This window comes from Ceratotherium simum, chromosome 6 (assembly GCF_057802395.1).
Source record: "Ceratotherium simum simum isolate JZ-2026a chromosome 6, ASM5780239v1, whole genome shotgun sequence".
Classification (NCBI taxonomy): Eukaryota; Metazoa; Chordata; class Mammalia; order Perissodactyla; family Rhinocerotidae; genus Ceratotherium; species Ceratotherium simum.
In genome coordinates, this window is record NC_141905.1 from 33,666,156 (window position 1) to 33,688,099 (window position 21,944).

Here is a 21,944-nt window from a genome sequence, read left to right on the forward strand (position 1 = left end):
TTCATTACTGCCCATGTGCATGATACAAGAGATTTTTAGCAAACTGCTTCTGTCACATTGACTTTCTTTCTTCTCACTTCCTCTGCTTTTCTCTCTCCTCCCTCCCCTCTCTCCTTTCCTCACAGTCCCCTCCTCAACTTCCCTCCCATCCTTTCCTCTCTTCCCTTCTCCCTTTACCTTCTTTGCATCTCCTTCCCCTCCCTTTCTCCTTCTCTCCTCCTCCTCTTTGTATTACACATGTTCTTGTTCCTTAGTAGAATTAAAAATCTAAATCAGATTGAATAGACACCAAGGGAAAAAGTAAGGCCCTTTGGTAAAATCTTTAAAAGATCAAAAATATAGCAGAAGAGATGATCCTGGTTTAACATTTTTCTGACCAACTTTTCAGTATGTCATTATGTAACTAGCAAAGCAGAAAGATCAGAACAGCAGTAAGTGCATAATCAGTTGATTTTTCTACAGGTATTCTTAATTTGGAAAGAACATTAAGCCAGAGACTGATGTTTTTAGTCTCACACCTACACCCTATTATGAACAGCACCAAAAACATCCTTCTTGAATAAAAAAAGAGAAGCACATAAAATGGAACATCATGGATTAAACTGTGGAATAGGCAAATGTTATCTTTGATGGTCCTCTCATCTTCCTTTCAGAATTTCCCCCCCCCCCCCCCGGTTTTTGTTTCCTCTTTTCCCACTGAAACCCAGTATCTATATCCTAACCACCCAAGACTTGCTTGTGATTCATATTCTCTGGAGCTGCCTCTTTCTAATTACTTCAACTAACTTATTCCCAACTAGTCATACGGGAAAAGGACCTGATAAAGTAAGGCCTTAATGACAGACAACAGCATAAAATTCTGTCCTTCCCCAGTGCTTTCTCCAAAGATACCCACCAGTTTAGGGAAATAGTGCTTTTAATCACAATCAATCGACCACTTTTGGTATAGATATCGGCACCTATGGTGGTTCTATGTTGTAGAGGAGTTTTTCTCAGCAACAAGTGACAGTACAGAGGTACTGATCTCTTCTACCTGCAACATAGGAGTTATCACTACCTTTTATCTGCTGAAACGCAGCTAAGAGGATATCATAACAAAAGAATCTCATATCATGGAAAACAAAATGAAAACCAACTTCTAGAGCTGTGCTGTTCCATATAGTATCTGCTTGTCAAATGTAGCTATTTGAATTTAAATTTAAACTAATCACAGTTAAATAAAATTAAAAATTCGGTTCCTCAATTGCATTAGCCCCTTTTGAAGTATTTAATAGCTACATGTAGCTAGTGGCTACTGTATTGGCTATTGTAGGTAATAGAAAATTTTCATCATCACAGAAAGTTTTTTTGAACAGCATTCTAAATTATACTTTGGAATCAATACAGTTTCATCCCAATTTTTTATGAAGACTATGGAAAATCCAAAATAATAATTTTGTGGCACTTAAAGATTAATATGTTCTAAATATAGATTTTCAAACACAATGACTCAAGCAAATATTTTTTCGTTAGTCCCAGTTAACTGGAAAATTACTTAGAAACGTTGAGTTGATTTATATTTAACTGCATATTCAACTCCAGGAAAAAACCAGATTCTTAACTCTTTTCATTGCCAAGAACGTCTTTAGTTGGTTGTAACTTCAAGATATTCAGAATATCATCTCCACAATCCTTAAACAGAGGTGCTCTAGAGAACATGAGGGAGGAATTAGGGACCACATGAATAGCATCTCAAGGATGCTGTTATTGAAAAATTGTCACCACCTAACAGTCATGCTCTCACTCATCATTTTTCAAGGGATTCTAGGGCAGACACAACTTGCAGGGTTTTACAGTTATTAGATATGACTGTGCTACATTGGCTACCCTTTTCTCTGTGCTCTACTCTGCACAATCCACCCATGAATCCAGGGCTTGTACTTAACCTGCTGTTTCTCCCAAAGGACATAGTTATAGACAGAAGTGGAAGGTAGAATCATAGAAATAGAGCACAAACGGGATTACTTATTTTTTCCAGTTGCCCCCGTGTACCTTTTTTCTCCTTTGTCAATGAGTTGCTTTCTGGGAGAACCCCACAGGCATAACAACTGGCATAGACCTTGGAAATGGTAGAAACTGTTCAAACATTTACCTAAATTTTGCAGATTTGTATTTGATTGGGTTTGCAATTAGTAAAACTCATGGATATAGATGATAGGACACACATGACATTACAGAGACAATTAAGAAGAATTAACACTACGTACTTAAAAATATTGGAGTGTATGCTATATTTTTAGTCACAATATTATTGAGTATAAAAATTATACGTATTTTCTCTAAGTTCATTGTAGACAGCATAAATTAATCATTATTACGTACATATTTTTAGGATTTTTTACACATGGTTTAAAAACAGACTATGAGGAGAGATAAAACAAACATGTAAATACGTATTTCCAAATAGATAATTAATAACAAAGACTTAACTTGCTCTTTCGTTAAAATATATTGCCTCATTTAGCAATATTGTAGTATGAATGTTTATTAAGATTCATTCAATATTATATTCAATATTACAACAAAATAAGCTGCTTCTTGAAGAGCTTATGTTACGATTCTTTTAAATAGAAGTTTTGAAAGTAGAAAATCCTTGAAAGTTTATTTTATTTTTGATATAACCAGGTGAAAACTGAAGCAAACAATTCGTGATGTGGTGCTGCGCCAAGATCGAATTGCTTAATTCTGACAGAAATAGTCTTAGTAGAAGTTAGTACCTCAGGTGAAATGAATTAGATGATTGAAATTTTTATTAGCGTTCTGGTAAAACCACTATCACAGTGCTCATTGATCCATTTAAAATGTTTCTACACCCATTATTTAGAGAAAAAAATGTAAGGGAGTCTGTATATCTCTAATTTATTTTATAAACATAGTGAATATCTCTCTAAAATATTTTAAATTTTCCTGTTATACTAATTAATACACAACAGAATGTGATTTATGTATATTTTAATTTAATATAACTGAATATGTAGTTAACTTTGTATATGTAAATTACACTAATTTACCAAATTAGTATAAATAATATTTGTTGATCATCTTGCTAATTTATAGTTTATTGCTCACATTTTCCCTTCTTTTCACATTTTTATATCTAAAGCTTCCATTCTTTAGATTAAGTGGAAATGCATTAAAATAAGGGATATACTAGAAAAAGGAGAGCCTATGAGTTTTCTCAACAGCATTTTCTATTGGTAATCATAAAGAGAAATTTTATTCCATTCTTATCACTTACTCTGAAGATTGATAATGTAGTTTCTTGAGAAACATTATTTATGCTATGTGGTTATTATTTCTGCTGCTCTCAACTTGAAGCACTGCATGTGTTTTTGTGACGAATGTTGGTACTTGATTATAATCATAGCTACATCTCTTTTGATAGGCAATTTCACTTTGGAGAAGAGGTGTAAGATTTTTAGTGTTTTGAATGTAAATTGGATCAATTTCATCATAGAATATAGAGTGTGTGAATGATAAGTAGGGTTTATTACATCATGTTTATTAAAATACAGAAAACTTTTTCCAACCATATTGATTTTATGCTTTAGCTTGTTAAGAATTTTTTGTAGCTCCCTACATGTCCTGCTAAGGCATGGCCAAAGCCTTGCTCAGAATCTGAAGTATACTGGATAATTAATAAATATTTGTGGAATGAATGATTATCTGATACACGCCTGTGTGGTATATATAGTATTCTGTCTTAGGAAGTGTAGCTTCCTTCGTAGTGCTCTATGGCTCTGTTCATCAGGAATAGATGATAGTGCATATAAAGGTAAAGGTAGTATTAGCAAGGAAACTATGAGGTGAGACCTATCCCACCAGATATTAAAATATGTTGTTATTATTTTGGTGAGGAAGATTGGCCCTGAGCTAACAAACATTGCCAATCTTCCTCTTTTTGCTTGAGGAAGATTGTCCTTGAGCTAACATCCATGCCTCAACTTTGTATGTGGGACACCACCACAGCAAGGCTTGATGAGCAGTGTGTAGGACTGCACCTGGGATCCGAACGCGCGTACCCTGGGCTGCTGATGCGGAGTGTGCAAACTTAACTACTACGCCACTGGGCCGGCCCCAGATATTAAAACATATTATAAAGCTACATTAAATAAAATCCTATATGACAGGTGAAAATTTTATTTTCCCCACTCTACAAGAGATGAAATAAAGGCTTAAGCAATTTAAACCACTTTCTCAGTATGAGTGGAGGGCCAACATTCACACTCAGGTTTTCTGACTCCAAATCTCCACTAAAAAAGAGAGCCTTGGTACTTTGAGGTCATGTGTCTTTATTTTTTAAAAAGACATATATTTACAAAATGTATTTGTAATGATGAAGTCCAACATAGCTTTAGTTGAATTCCTTCAAACTAATTAATATGAAAACTTAATATTACATTTCATTCTGGTAAATAATGGAAGCATTGTTTTTTTCTATTATGATTCCAAAATAACTAGTTGATTAATATTTAGAATCTAAAAGAATAATAAATATTTGATTCATAATTATCATTTTCTTTTTAAAACTTTAAGAATTTTAATTTTTAATTAGCTTGTAAATTTCATAAGTAATACGCGATTAGGCTATTATCATAAAATTAAAACTTTGACCTCTACCCTAATCTGGGTTCTTTTCAGAGATAACAATTGCTATGGCATTGGTATGTTTTCTTTAGACCTTTTCCTAGGTTCTTATATACTTATGTCTACTCAGAAAAAATCTAAAATATTGTTATTTGCTTGCTTTTTTAATATATATGATGTCACTGTACATATCATTCTGCAACTTTTGTTTTTTACTCTACAATATATTCTGGTAATCTTTCCAGTTTATTTTGTATAGATTCACCTCACACTGTTCACTCCAAATACACATAGAGCCATGATCTCAATCTTCTCGAAAGTTAGCATTTATTTCCGTGTTTCTCAAGGCCACAGAGTTTTCTTTCACCGTAACTCATATTGACTGAAATAACCCTTACATTATACGTTCTTTCCTGAAAGATAGGCTTTAGGCTGCAACGAAAAAGAAAAATGATCAGCAATGCCGATTTAAACTACAACTACTCCATTAAAAGATTTAATGCGTTTTAAGTCATTCCCTGTATCATTATTTGGGTTGGTTATCACACTCTCAGTCCATGGGTCATATACATCTTTTATATTTTAAAATACCTATGAGTGTGCCAATGATTTTCCAATTTAATTTTAATCATTCTTTTGCAGAGTCTGATTTCCTGTACTCCTATTCTAGAGATAAATACACCATGTAGACACTCCTTCTGATTGCACAGACCTGTTCCTTGCCTTTCAGGCAGTTTTCTGTGTCCTCTTTAAGTTCAGATTGGGTGCTTTAACTTATTGTTTTAGGGGTAAAGTTCATCTCTTCCCTTTGGCTTGTTTTCAGGTTTCACAATCCTCTGCCTCTTGCTCTAAGTTCAACATAATTATTACCCTGATGCCTATTCAAGTTGACTTGATAAAATAAGATCTGAATAAGATTGCCTCCAAACTTTCAATTCCGTGTTCTGGGGAAATCCAAGGCCTCCCTGAGAATCCTGTGAATTCCCTTTGAGCTTACATGGCTTCTTTGCTTTTAGCTGCCTTGATTCTGCACCCAGCTGCACAGAGTTATGCCTGGTCAACCTATACTTAACTTTCAATTCTTTTTATTTATATTATATATCCGCATTGTAGTTATATATTTATGCAATTATTTGGTTAATATTTGTCAGTTCCTTTAGGCCGTGAGCCCTGTGAAGAGGTCAGAGATGCTCTCCATTCCGTTACCAATTCCTGGCATAGTACCTGGCACATAGGAGGCTCTGAAGAGGGACTGAAAATGGAAGGAAGGAATAATTGAAGAGGATTTGGGACTTGAGATCAGAGCACAGAAAGAGAAGTTAGCCTTGAAACGATGGGACAGAGGATAGAGAAGGAGGGGAAGACGAAGACGGAGAGGGAGAGGGATAGATCTTTCTTGAAGACAGATGGGAAGAAAAAAATGGGTGGAAAAGTATAGTGAGATTGAAGTGAGTGGAGAGGTTTACCAGGTGGTCACATCTCAGTTTCCCTAGAGTAGTAGAAAGTGTGTGGATTGAAGGTTATATAAAATTGGATTAGTATCTTAAATCTTCTTTTTTAAGCATATTATTAGACAAGTTACATAATCTTGCTCACCTTCAGTTTTCACATTTATAAATTAGTGAGGATAATACCTCACAAGGTGGTTGGTGATGATTAAATAAAACAATGAAAGCAGTGTTGCATAATAGTTATAACATGAAACTGGAAATGGATTTGGATAGAATTTTGTTTCTGCTACTTACTAGCTGAGTGATCTTACTCAAGTTACTTCAAGTCTTCAATTCTGAGAAGTAGTATGAAGGAAAATGAGGAATCAAATTCATTAACCAAAGTTACAAGATATGCTGAAAGAGATGAGAACACAGAGGATGATTAAAAATGTGGATAAATCTGCTTATAGCTAATGAGCCAGAATTCAAATCCAGGCTAACTGCTCCCAGGAGTTATATGTGATCTCTTAATCCCTAAGCTATACTGTCTCCTAAAATACAGCAATCTAATAGAAGACAATGAAGTTAGGACTCTTACTTTTTTAAAAAATATTTTTCTGTCAGCAATCAAAATGTGAGCGAGGTAAGTGTATATTGGGCAGAACCTAGAAAAAAGGGAAAATATTTTCTATGTTCAATAGAGTGGGATCCTGAAAATATAATATCCTGTTGTTTGTCTTTCATGGACTTAATGCCATGAAAACACACTGAAAAAATGTTTCAACACACTGCTATACTAGTTCAAAATAGGTAATTCTTTTCTTTTAAAGGTGAGCTTTGTTTTTTTATAAACCACTTTAGTGAGGTATGATTGACATGTAAAAAGCTGAGCATATTTAATGTATACAACTAGATGATTTTGGGGATAAGTATATACTCATGAAACAATCATCACTATCAAGGCCTTAAACATCCATCACCACCCAAAGTTTTCTCCCACCCCCTTCTTCTTCATCATCATCATCATCATCATCATCATCATTATCTTGTGGTAAGAACACTTAACATAAGATCTACCCTCTTAGCAAAATTTAAGAACACAATGCAGTGTTGTTAACTAGAGGTCCTATGCTGTATAGTAGATCTCCAGAACTTTTTATCTTGCATAAGTGAAAATTTGTACCCTTTGACTATCACCTCCTCATTTCACCCTCCCACCAGCCCCTGAAAACCATTATTCTACTCTCTGCTTCTGTGAGTTTGACTATTTTAGATTTTACACGTAAGTGAGATAATACAATAGTTGTTTTTCTGTGTCTGGCTTATTTTATTTAGCATAATGTCCTCCAGGTCCATCTGTGTTGTCACAAATGGCAGGATTTTTTTTCTTTTTTAAGGCTGAATAATATTCCATTGTATGTATATACCACATTTTCTTTATCAATCATCCATCAGTGGATATTTAGGTTGTTTCCATATCTTGGCTATTGTGAATAATGCTGCAAAGAACGTGGGAGCTCAGGTATCTCTTTTAGGTCCTAATTTCAATTCCTGTGGATAAATATGCAGAAGTGGGGTAGTTGGATCATATGGTAGTTCTATTTTTAATTTTTTGAGGAAACTCCATTCCGTTTTTCATAATGGCTGTACCAATTTACATTGCCACCAACAGTGCACTAAGATTCCCTTTTTTTCACATCCTCACCAACACTAATAATAATATATTCTTAATTATATATTTAATTATATATTAACTGGTACTATATAGTTAATTAACTATATTATTAATATATATATAAATAATAGCCATCATAATAGATGTGAGGTGATATGTCATTGTGGATTTGCTTTGCATTTCCCTAATGGTTAGTGATATTGAGCACCTATTGGATGTTTGTATGTCTTCTTTTGAGAAATATCTATACAGTCTTTTGCCCATTTTTAAATCAAGTTATTTGGCTTTTTGCTATTGAGTTGTATGAGTTCCTTATATAATTTGGATATCAACCTGCTATCAGACATATTTGCAAATATTTTCACCCATTCTGTGTGTTGCCTTTTTATTTTGTTGATTGTTTCTTTTGCTGTGTAGAAGCTTTTTAGTTTGATGTAATCTCACTTTTCTGTTTTTCTTTGTTGCCTGAGCTTTTGGTGTCATATCCAAAGAAGCATTGTCAAGACCAATGTCAAGGAGCTTTTCCTCTGTTTGCTTCCATGAATTTTACAGTTGCAGGCCTCACATTTAAGTAGTTAATCCATTTTGAGGTGATTTTCGTGTATGGTGTAAGGGTCCAATTTTATTCTCTTGAATGCAGTTATCCAGTTTTCCAAGCACCATTTATTGATGAGACTATACTTTCCCCATCAGGTGTTCTCGGCACCCTTCTTGAAGATTAGTTGACTGTATATGCATAGGTTTATTTCTGGGCTCTCTATTCTTTTCATTTTTTTTTTTTTTGAGGAAGACCAGCCCTGAGCTAACATCCGTGCTAATCCTCCTCTTTTTGCTGAGAAAGACTGGCTCTGAGCTAACATCTATTGCCATTCCTCCTCCTTTTTTCCCCCCAAAGCCCCAGTAGATAGTTGTATGTCATAGTTGCACATCCTTCTAGTTGCTGCATGTGGGACGTGGCCTCAGCATGGCTGGAGAAGCCGTGCGTTGGTGCACGCCCGGAATCAAACCCGGGCCGCCAGCAGCGGAGCGCCCGCACCCAACCACTAAGCCACGGGGCCGGCCCTCTCTATTCTTTTTTATTGGTCTATGTGGATGCTTTTATGCCAGTACCATACTGTTTTGATTACTAAAGCTTTGTAATATGGTTTGAAATCAGGAATTGTGATACCTCCAGCTTTGTTCTTCTTGCTCAAGACTGTTTTGACTATTGGGGGTCTTTTGTGGTTCCATATGAATTGTAGGATTGTTTTCTCTATTTCTGTGAAAAATGCCATTGGAATTTTGATAGGGATTGCATTGACTTGATAGATTACTTTGGGTTATATGGACATTTTAACAATATTAATTCTCCCAATCTGTAAACACTAGATATCCTTCCATTTATTCTTCAGTTTCTTTTATTCATGCTTTATAGTTGTCAGTATACAAATCTATTACCTTCTTGGTTAAACTGTTCCTAAGTATTTTATTATTTTTGGTGCTATTGCAAATGAGATTGTTTTCTTAATTTCTTTTTCAATTAGTTCATTGTTAGTATATAGAAATGCAACTGATTTTTGTAGGTTGATTTTTATCCTGCAACTTTACTGAATTTTTTATTAGTTCTAACAGTTCTTTGGTGGTGTCTTTAGAGTTTTCTATACATGGGATCATGTCATCTGCCAACAGAGACAATTTCACTTCTTCCTTTCCAACTGGATGTCTTTTATTTCTTTTTCTTGTCCAATTGCTCTGGCCAGGACTTTCAGTACTATGTTGAATAGGAGTGATGAGAGAGGGCATTATTGTCTTGTTTCTGATCTTAGAGAAACACCTTTCAGCTGTTCACTATTAAGTATGATGTTAATGGTGGTCTTGTCATATATGGCTTTTATTGTGATGATGTACATTCCTTCTATACCTAATTTGTTAAGAGTTTTTATCATGAAGGATGTTGAATTGTGTCAAATGCTTTTTTTTCATCATATGAGATGATCAAATGATTTTTATCTTTCATTCTATTAATGTGGTATATCACATTTATTGATTCATATGTTGTATCATCCTTATATCCCAGGGATAAATCCCACTTGGTCATGGTGTATGATCCTTTTAATATGCTCTTGATTTAGTTTGATAGCATTTTGTTGAGGATTTCTGCATCTGTATTTATCAGGGATACTGGCCTCTACCCTTCTTTTCTTGTAGTATATTTGTCTGGCTTTGTTATCAGAGTAATGCTGGCCTCAAAATGTGTTTGGGAGTGTTCCCTCCTCTTCAGCTTTTGGGAAACGTTTGAGCATGATTGGTATTAGTTCTTCTTTAAATGTTTGATAGAACTCACTAGTGAAAGCTTCTGGTCTTAAGCTTTTCTTTGTTGGGAGATTTTTTATTATTGATTCAATCTGTTTAGATTTTCTATTTCTTCATGATTAAGCCTTGCTAGTCTGTATGTTTCTAAGAATTTACCCATTTCTTCTAGGTTATCCAATTTGTTGCCATGTAATTGTTCATGGTAGTCTCTTATGATCCTTTGTATTTCTGTAGTATCGCTTGTAATGTCTCCTATTTCTTTTATAATTTTATTTATCTGAATCTTCTTTTTGTTAAGTTAGTCTACTAAAGGTTTGTCAATTTTGTTTATCTTTTCATAACACTAACTCTTTGTTTTGTTTATTTTTTCTATTGTTTTTCTAGGTTCTATTTTATTTATTTTTACTCTTATCTTTATTATTTCCTTCCTTCTGCTAACATTGGGATTAGTTTGTTCTTCTTTTTCTAGTTCCTTAAAGTGCGAACTTAGGTTGTTTATTCGAGATCTTTATTTCTTAATGTAGGCATTTATTGCTATTAATTTTCATCTTAAAACTTCTTTTGCTGCATCTCATTGGTTTGTTTCCATTTTCATTTGTCTCAAGATATTTTTTGATTTCTTCTTTGATCCATTGGTTGTTCAGGAACGAATTGTTTAATTTCAACATATTGGTGAATTTTCCAATTTTCCTCTTGTTATTGATTTCTCATTTCATACCACATATCATGTGAGTGGAAAAGATACTTGGTATTATTTCAGTCTTCTTAAATTTGTTAAGACCAGTTTTGTGGTTTACCATATGTTCTATCCTGGAGAATGTTTCATTTACACTTAAGAAGAATGTGTGTTATAATGCTATTGGATGGCATGTTTTGTATATGTCTATTAGGTCTATCTAGCCTAACATGTAGTTTAAGTTCAGTGTTTTCTCGTTGATTTTCTGTCTGATTGATCTGTCCATTGCTCAAAGTGAGATACTGAAGTCTCCTACTATTATTTTATTCTTGTCTGTTTCTCCCTTCAGATCTGCTAACATTTGCTTTACATATTTGGGTGTTCTGATGTTGGTTGCATATATATTTATAATTTTTATATCCTCTTGATTAATTGACCACTTTATCATTATATAATGTCCTTCTTTGTCTCACTTAAAACTTATTTGTCTGATATAATTACAGACCCCTGCTCTCCTTTGGTTATCATTTTCATGGAATATCTTTTTCCATCCTTTCACTTTCAGCTTATGTGTGTCCTTAAAGCTAATATAAATTTCTCTCAGGCAGCATATAGTTGGATCTTGTTTTTTTATGTGTGTGTGTGTGTGTGTGTATATATGTTTTCAGCCACTGTATGTCTTTTGATTGGAGAATGTAATCCATTTACATTTGAAGTAGTTATTGATAGGTAAGGACTTACTATTGCCATTTTGTTAATTGTTTTCTGACTATTTTGTACTTCCTTTGTTCGTTTCTTCCTCTCTTGTTATCTTACTTTGTGATTTGATGATTTTTTTTTTTTTTTTTGTAGTGGTATGCTTTGATTCCTTTCTCTTTATCTTTTGAGTATCCACTACAGGTTTCTTCTTTCTGTTACCATGAGGCTTACATAACACATTTTTATAGTTATAACTGTCTATTTTAAACTGATAACAACATAACTTTGATTGCATACAAAAACTCTACACTTTTATTCCTGCCACATTTTATATCATTCATGTCACCATTTACATCTTTTTGTGTTGTGTATCCATTAGCAAGTTTTTGTAGCTATATTTTTATTACTTTTGTCTTTTAACCTTTTTACTAAAGTTATAAGTGATTTACCCACCATCATTATAATGTTAGAGTATTCTGAATTTAAATATATATTTACCTCTACTAGTGAGTTTTACACTTTTATATGTTTTCATGTTGCTAATTAGCATCCTTTGTTTCAACTTGAAAAACTCCCTTTAGTATCTCTTATAACACAAGTATAGTTGTGGCGAACTTCCTCAGCTTTTGTTTGTCTATAAATGTCTTTCTCTCTCCTTCATTTCTGAAGAACGGTGTTGCCAGTTATAGTATTCTTGGTTGGCACATTTTTTTTCATCGCTTTGAGAGTGTCATTCCACTCTCTCCTGGCCTGGAAGGTTTCTGCTGAGAAATCTGCTGACAGTGTTGTGGGGGATCCTTTGTATTAGATGAGTCGCTTTTCTCTTGCTGCTTTTAAAATTCTCCTTTTGTCTTCGACTTTTGACTATTTGATTATAATGTGTCTCAGTGAAGATCTCTTTATCTTCAATCTATTTGGGGTGCATGGATCTGGGTGTTTATTTCCCTCCCCAATTTGTAAAATTTTCTGTCATTGTGTCTTTAAATAAGATCTCTGACCTTTTCTCTTTCTCTGCTCCTTCTGGGACTCCTGTAATGTGTATATTGTTTTTTTGGATGGTGTCCCATAAGTCCTGTAGGCTTTATTCACCCTTTTTAATTGTTTTTTCTTTTTATTCGTCTGACTAGGTAATTTCAAATGATCTGTGCTTGAGTTCTTTGATCATTTCTTCTTCATGCTCTAGTCTGTTTTTGAACCCCTTTAGTGGATTTGCAGTTCGGTCATTCTTCAGCTCCAGGATTTCTGTTTAATGGTGTCTGTCTTTTTGTTAAACTTCTTTTGTTACTGTATTGTTTTCCTTATTTCGTTGAGTTGCCTGTCTGTATTCTCTCTTATCTCGCTGAGCTTCTTTAAGATGATTATTTTGAATTCTTTTTCAGGCACCTAGTGAATCTCCATTTCATTGGGATCAGTTATGCCATTATGGGAGATTTATTTTGTTCATTTGGTGATGTCATATTTCCTTGATTCTCCATGTTCCTTGAAACCTTGCATTGCTGTCTTCACATTTGAAGAAGCAGTCACTTCCTCCAGTCTTTACTGACTGGCTTCAGGAGAGAAAGATCTTCACCAGTCAGCCTGGCTAGAGATACTGGGGGTCTCTCAGATTCTTTCTGAGGATGCACTTGCTCCATTCCTCTTGTTCCCCTTGGAGGAGAAGTCTTAGATTGTGTGCCTTCTCTTGATCTCTCAAAGCCAGACTGGCTGTGGAGAGCCTTCTATTTATTTTTCCTAGGGCAATGCCCTGAAGTGTTCAAGGTTGTGCACCTTCTCCCAATCCAGCAAATCCAGCTTGATGCTGATATTTGTGTGCTCCCTGTGGGAGCTCGCATGCACCATCTGCAGGGGAACATGGGGTGTTGGCTATAGGAAGGGGGGTGCATGGAGTGCTGGTGCTGCATGTCAGCTAGTTGTGGGATCTGCAGATGGGGGTCCTACTGGGTTGTGGGTAAGGTTCTGGTTAGAGTCTGTAATCCAGTAAGTAGGATTTGTGACTGGTTGTTGAGATCTGTGCACTCGTTTCTGTGAGCTCCCTCCCCTTTTCTATGCTCTTAGCTGTCCCCAATTTATTCAGCTTTCCCAATCCTTTCAATGTTCTGAGTGTGGAGAGATGGAAATGGGCCTCTTGGGCAGCATCCCACAAGGTCGGGAAAGCTAAGGGCTCATTTTGCTCTCACTTTCCCCTGTGGGAGAAATTGCAGGTGAAGGCAGTCTCTTTTGGCCCTGAGCTGTGCAGCCATGGGAGAGGAGTGTCATGAGTAAAGTGAAACTGTTCTTATCCTCTGCAATGCTTCTATTCTTTGAATGTTTTTGCTCAATTGGGGTGCTGGAACCTGTTAGCTGTACTCCCCAGCATTCCAGAAAGGTATTCTCATCCATATGTCATTGTTAAAATCAGTGTTTCTCTGGGGTTATGAGGTATGAGACTTCCTTCCCCCAGAGAAACACTGATGTCTTGATTATCTTACTGATGTCCAGAAGAGATAATTGTTTCAGTAGCTTTCAAATATTCAGAGTTATTTCATAAAACATTCAAGTTATTTAAAAAAAACTCACCTTTTTATTGATTTAATAACAAAGTTAGAGAAAACTTTTATAGGATGTGAATAGAAGGACAGTAGTTTTAGGCAGAAGCAAGAGGCCTGCATATGGGTATCATGTATCAGAGCAGGCAATGGTTTGAGTTCAGATGAGCCTGAAGAATCTGAAGTTTTAAAGGTCAAGGAGGTAAAAATCCAAAGGCTAGGATAGTTTGAGGAATGCTCTGTAGATCAGGAATTAGAGTGAACTTATTCTACAATAGAGGCTGTTTTCTAACATAATATCAAAGCCAGAATACCTAAAATTACTAGTTTCTTTTTGCAATGCTTATAGGTGAACAGATTTGAAATTTAGTCAACTTTTCCTATCATCACAATGCTGGAGACATGTTAAATGTTCCTATCACATCTTCTAATTGCATTTGAGCAATCAAAGAGGAATTCTGTAGCCCTCAATGTCTCTTCTTAATGATGATATCACATTGGAGGGACATTTTCAGAAAGGTTTTAATTGGCTTAATTATTGTTATGAAACATTGGAGTGGAATGTTTGTACTAAATTAGTGAGCCAAAGGAAGACATGGTAAAAATGGCAAATGGAATAAGGAGGTAGATTTAAATGTAAATGAATTCTTGACTGATGGCCAGACCTGTGGTTGGGATTATTGTCTCGTCAAAAAGATTATGCACTGGATAAAGAAAATGTTAAATTTGGCATTTGTAAAATTAATTTCTTGTTTTTTAAAATTTTTTGTCCACCTAAAAGAGAAAAATGGAGAGACTCATTAGAGCAGTGGAAAAATAGGAAGGAGATAGAGTCATGAGAGGAAAAAATATTCTAAATAATTGTAAGACAGTTAACCAATTTTATATAGGATCTATTTCTAGTTTATATTTTATATTACATTATATAATATGTGAACATTACACAGTCCCAATTTTTTTTCTAATTGTTTTAAAATTATTTCTCTTTCTTTAATAATTTTCTCTTCCTAGCTTGGTCTTAGAGTTGTAGCCTTTAAAATTTTATCCTGGCTACTTTTGATCCCCAAATATTTATAATAATGTAATGTAACACAATGATCAATGTAAGATTATATATATATATAGTCACACGTCACTTAACAACAGGGATATGTTCTGAGAAATGTGTCATTAGGTGATTTTGTCATTGTGCAAACATCATAGAACGTACTTACACAAACCTAGATGGTATAGTCTACTACACATCTAGGCTATATGGTACTAATCTTATGGGACCACTGTCATATATGCTGTCCGTTGTTGATCAAAACATTGTTATGCGGCACATGACTGTTCACACACACAGTTAACATATACCTCTCTCTCTATGTGTGTGTGTGTATATATTTATATACATATATATATAAAATCTTGTACATAAGATTACATACTTGAAGATCCATGATCTTCATTGTGTGTGTCTGTAGACTCACAAATACACACACATTTTGAAGATCATTATATGATTTCATTTTATGTTAGGGATTCTTCAGAGAGCTTTTATTTGATACTAACTCCTTCTCCAATTATCACATTATGCCTAAACCTTGGAAAGGCTTCCTCTCCTGATGTATTTTAGTAAAGGACTCTTAGAGCTTCATACCCTCCATCCTTTCTTCAGAGGCTGTAGATTATCTTGATTTCTATTACCCAAAGACTTATATCTAATGGAAACCTTAAAAATACCATGTCAGGTTCCAATAGTGGGAAATAGCTGGAAGTTATAATAAATCAACTGGAAGATGGAGTTTTACTTGTTAAATGAATAATTAAAATTCAGAATTCTCTTTGATATATAGTGTTAAGGTTAATTAGAGTGTATGATTTACAGTGAGACATAATGAAAATAATATTGAATTAGGTATTATAAGACTTGGACACTTGTCCGAACTTCACCATTTACTTGCTCAATGACCTTGGGCAAGATGGTTTCACTCTCAGTCATCATCAATTGAAATATGTGGTTAGCAATATCTTTACTGCCCAACTCTTCATAGTGTTGTCAGGATGAGATAATACATGTGAAAATATTATGTAAACAATGAAGTTCTATATAAAGGTGACTCTTGTCAATAATAGTTACTATATGCTAGGCATTATACTAAGCATTCATATCATTCTCACAACAGTTTTATGAGACAAGCAACATTAGTATTTCAATTTTATGGATTAGGAACGTGAGGCTCAGAGTGTGTAAGACACCTGAGTGAGCTCACACTATCAGTGAGTGAGAAAGGCAAGATTTGAATACAGGTCTGTCTGACACTAGAACTGATGCTCATAATTGCACAATTTTTGCCACTCACCTGGACAATAATAGCTACATAGAATTATGTGTGAACTGGATGAGGCAGTATAAATGAATTCTCTTTATTATCACATCTGAATTCTAAATGTGAAAATAAAATAATATTTACTATTCTTAAAAATAGAATGCTATGGAGTTCTAACTATCCAAATGTGTTCTTCCTTTAGAATTTAATTGTCTTGGATCCACTCACAGTGACTGAGGAGGAAATAAGACCATCACTAGAGAAACGTCTTGAAGCCATTATCAGTGGGGCTGCTCTGTTGGCTGACTCTTCATGCACGAGGGATTTTCATCGGGAGCGGATTATCGCAGAATGCAATGCCATTCGCCAGGCTCTCCAGGACCTGCTTTCAGAATACATGAACAATGTAGGTGACTGGTTCCCCCCCACCCCATGCACTAGGTATGCACTGGTGTTCTTTCTGTGTGCAGATGTGATAAATTACAAATAAGTACATAATTTTATGTGGATTGGCTTTCTGAGTAGGCTCTGCTTGGGTTACTTACAGGGTACTGCATTGAGATAGGAGTTTCTAGGGATGGAGTCCAATCAGAGGATTATTTACATATGATTGTTTTGTTTGAGGCAGTATCTAAATATTAGTTGAAGAAATGAGTCAAGATTGGAGAAAGGAAACTGGAGTTACACATCAACTTAAAGGAAAAAAAGAAGATGAAGAAAAGGGTGGTTGTTCAAGATTATGTTGGTGAATAAGAGTTAGAATTTAGAGAGTTGTGGATAAAGTCAATGCTGCAGGGATCAAGGGCTATTTTTGAATGTGTAAAGAGCTCATGTAGTTTGGACAGCTCAAAGTTTTTCGAACGTAACATAATGTCATAGACTTTTTGAAGTTTTAGCTATCTCCCATGAATATTAGAAATGCTGTCTAAATCTAGACAAATGCAAAAATATTTATTTCAAAGATTTTTTTGATTTCATTTCATATATATTTATATCTGTCTATGGAGTATCTTTGACAATTCTTGCATTCAAGTCTTAGTGCCATTTTTAAAATGAAGAAGAAAGTCTTGAAGACATTGTCAACTATATATTGATCACGAAGACTCCTTAAATAATAGAGCTAAACAAAATGAAAGATTTATAATAGGTATATTTTATTTATCTGCCTTATTATTAGTGGAATAATTCAAGAGTTATGAAGGTATGTTTTGAAAATGGTTATAAAGCATATGACTTTTTGGGTGTGAAATTGAAGATTTAAGATTGTTCAGTGTAAGTAATTTATGTAAATAATTGAAATGTGCTAAAATTAGTGAGTGAGTTTTAAGGACCCTTCAACACACTTGACTTATCTCCCTACTCTTAATATGTGATGACTTTGGCTCCTGACCAAAAAGCTCTTGCCTGTCAAGAAGTCAAAGTTGTAAAGCAGATTTTGTTAATGAGAAGAACATATTGGTAATGTCATGTCCTGCTTCTGAAGCTAGAATATCTCCATTTTTAGCATGTAATATATTCTTAGTTAAAGATTTTTTAAGGGAATTCACCAGTTACAGGAAGCTCGGAAGATGATATTGTATTTGAACTTCACCTCCCCTGATCTGTGAACTATTAAAATTATTATTCTCATCTTTATAAATAAAAATATAATAAAGTTACAATATAAGTTTATTTTATCTATAAATTGTAAAATTATAGATAAATTCACTTTATACAATATAAAGTTCTTTTATTCTTTTGGATACAAACACAAACAGATGCACATTCACACACTCACCCATGTACATAGTCAGGGATGGCTACATAATTGTGGAGCCCAGTGCAAAATGAAAATGGAAGACTTCTTGTTCAAAAGCAGGGGAAAAAAAAGCTTTTTCCAATCCAGTCTTGACTGACCCAAGACAGATTATTTTTATTTACTATTTGATATTACGTTCTCTAGTGCATAGGGATACTTGTGGGACATGCAGAACCCTCACGGTGTCCATAGCCCTGCCCCATGACCCTGATCCACCCTGCCTTGTGCCAAGGCTGCCCCTAGGAGTGGAGGGTGGCAGCAATCACTGAGTGGGGGAGCAGGTCGCTGAAGGCACTGTGAGGCATGACTGCATGTGAGTGGAGGGCATATGCTTTATTGCCCCATTGGACTTCACTTATATACACAAATTTAAAGATAAAATTGTTGAGAATTTCAAGACTGTGGTAGTAGAGCATTAAAAGCCAACCATGGTGCTCCTTTCTGAGCATGGGGCTCTGTGTGCAGTCACAGCCCCCTGAAGCTGGTCCTGTACATGATAAACATATATCACATAAAAACAGTGGTGATTTTATGGTTTTCTTCAACTTTGGGTTAAAAACTATTTGGGTTAAGAAGTATTCATCCCAAGGGTAAAGTGATGGGAGCATTCTGCCCTGGGTGCAATTATTAAGAAGGTGCATTGTCTCTAGAAATTTATAAACAATAATAAAACCAACCAAAAGTTGGTCTGCTTTTTACTATCACCACGTACCAGCAAGTCTAAACATCAATGATAAAATGTTTTTCACAAAATTCTTTTGTTTCTCTAAGTTCTAAACAATTGCCGTGGTTATTGTTGAGTTTTAATAATATATATGTATGATTCAAATTAGCATATTTTTATGATTAGCTTTTAATAAACATTATATTCTTCATGCATTTAAACAGTAGATTTAAAATAAACAATGATGACACCACAGTGATTATAATGACAAAGAACTAGAAATAGAGTTACTTCAACTATGTTATTTTATATGATCACTTGGAATTTTTATTTGAATTTAAAAATTATAGCAATGAAACAGTGTGAATTGCCAGGGGTAATATTTTTGTTAGGTAAATCCAAATTTCCTACATGCAAGGTTCATACATGAAATATTTCATTGAATTTGAATAATAACTTTGAAATTTGTCCTCCTCTTGGAAATTGTCAATTGCTTTAAAGTTAAAAAATAAATCAGGAAAATAATGATTATTACTGATTATTACTAAAAAGTAATTTTGTCATAAAGAGGAGGGAGATGTTTAAAAAGTGTCTATTCCAGGCATCAAATATAATAAGTAAGGCAATGAAAATATGTATATATTTTTCTATGTCTTACTGTTCTTTTCCTTAACGAGAATTTAATCTGATGTTCAGTTTCAAGGCCCATTTGTCAAGTACACAAAACTTATTTATGTTACTAATATCCTTCTGTTAGATATTTTGGTTTTAAAACAAGGTAAGTTCTATATTAGAAGAGTGAAATGGAAAGAAACTTTTTCATTTATAATATCCAAATAATTTAGATCAAAGGTAAGTAGGGTTTTTTTAGCTTGTTCAGATAATTATCTTAATTTTCATTTTTTTAAGGGTGTACTTAATTGTAGGAATTCAAATATTTCTGTTTGTTAATTGATTATGTTGCACTACTCTTCATGCTTGATGGAGGCTATTTTCTTCTTCCTTCCTCCATGTGTTCTCTTCTCCCCTTCCAGCAAAGGAGTGCAAACACCGCCTGAAATACCTCTCCCTCATAAACTTCCCCCTTCATAGCTCTCATCCCTGATGGAATTCCTGTGTTTACTCGTCTGCCTTCTCCACTAGACAAGAGCTCTAGGAAAGCGGGGACTGTGTCCCTGGCCCTTAGCACAGAGCCTTTCAGGTAGCAGATGCTCACTAATTATTATTTGGATACAGGTACATTGAATTTAATGCTTGTTTCTTCTCAGTTTTTTAATTAAAATGACAATATCCCTGAAACAATTACTTTGTATTTATTTATTATATTTATATGATACCGTGGAGAAAAGATGGGAAGGATTAATGGCGAGAACAGAAACATAGGCAAAGAAGAGCACAGAGGTGAGGAAGCTTGTTCTTTGGGTGATCTAAGTATATGTATATATTCTTTCTCCTAGGGGGTAATATGAAGTGCTTGTTGAGGAAGGCATTTTTTTCCAGGGAATGAAAGACTTATTATGTGTGTGGGTAATGTCTGGTGATCTGCCCTGATGTTGGTGTAGAGTTCAGAGCAGGAGGAGCTAAATTTATGCAGTGGTGGTCCCCACGATCAGAAACCCGTCTATGTGCACATTATATTAACATTTTGTTGATAAGTATAACCTATTAATAATAAAAATATGAATTTATAGTATTATTAAAAAGCACTCCAAAAATAGTCTATTAGTTTCTTTTCATTTAAAAGTGAAGAATTTTAGGCCTAATACTGGTATCTGACCGAGCCAATGAATATTGGAATTAAATAGCAGGAACCAATCTGGAAAACTGTGGGGTGTATTATCAGAACACATTTCCAGATTTATTTTTACTATAGGTTTATATCACAAATGATGCTTCGCTATAACTGTTTCATCAGCTTTTAGGAAAGGGAATGTACTTTCCTTGAACTAGCTGAACTCGAACCTATCTGAGTTTGCTCAAAGATTTTTGGATAGTTCTTGTACTTAAATCCTCAACTTCCTAGTTAAAGGAATATGTGTCTCCCTTGCTGGGCCTGGTTTGCTTTTCAGATTAGTTAGGAACTTTTGTAATTGAGCTATGTTGGTAGAGTAAATGCTTGATGATAATTGAGACATAATAAAGATAACCACGAAAACTTAAAGCATGATTAATACTCATAAGAATCTGTGGATCTCTTATGTGGATGTGACTTCAAGGTTTCAAATTTTGCAATTCTATTGATCCCAGAGCAGTTCAGCAGTGGGAATTGAATAAAGTTTATGTTTTTCTCAGGCTCAGCCCATATGACCAGTTTGAGTCTAAAGAACTTTACTTCCTTAAACAGATCAGCAAGTCTCAATTATATTTTCACTGAAGTTTTGTGTTCACTAAGTTCAATGTCTTGTCACATTAGTAAGAAATTAGTAGGAAATGAGACCATATGAGTCTATAACAGATAAAACAGACCACCACTTAACATGTATGCCTGAATATTTTCCTTTTAATTTATATATATATGTATGTATACATACATATGTATGTATATATGTATACATGTATGTATGTATATATGTATACATACATATATATATAAACAAACTTAGTTTTCTATTGCTGCTGTAACAAATTACCACAAACTTAGTGGCTTAAAACAACACAAATAATTATTTTACAGCTCTGTAGGTCAAAAGTCTGACACCAGTCTCACTGGACTAAAAATGAAAGTCTGTAGGGAAGAATCTATTTCTTTGCCTTTTCCAGCTTCTAGAGGCCACCCACATTCCTTGACTCATGCCCTCTTCCTCCATCTTCAAAGCCAGCAATGTCACATTTCTCTGACCCTGCTTTGGTCCTCACATCTCTTTCTCTGATCACAGCCAGGAAAAGTTCTCTGCTTTTTAGGACTCATATAATTAGACAGGACCCACCCAGATTATCCAGGATAATCATCCCATCACAAAGCCTTAATTAACCTTAATTACATCAGCAAAGTTTCTTTCGCCATGTAAAGTAATATACTCACAGGTTTGGGGAATTAGGATATAGACATCCCTGGGAGGCCCATGACATACACTAATACCAGTCTTCCCTAGTCTCTTCTGTGGGATCATCATCAATCCTTACATTTTGAATCTATTATAGTTAGTATCACTTAGTTTAAGCTCTATGCAGGCAGATCACATGTCTGTTTTATTGAGTGTTTTGTCCCAAGCCCCAGGCACAGTGCTTGGCATTTAGAAAAAGC

General features: G+C 34.6%; 1 protein-coding gene across 1 annotated transcript in view; it reads left to right on the forward strand.

Moving 5' to 3' along the window:
• Positions 1–21,944, forward strand: part of LOC101393374 (catenin alpha-3) — a 753,022-nt gene that overhangs the window by 327,081 nt on the left and 403,997 nt on the right. The window contains exon 6 of the mRNA XM_087433001.1: positions 16,441–16,644. Coding sequence (XP_087289127.1) covers positions 16,441–16,644 — 204 coding nt within the window. The remainder of the gene's footprint in view (positions 1–16,440; positions 16,645–21,944) is intronic.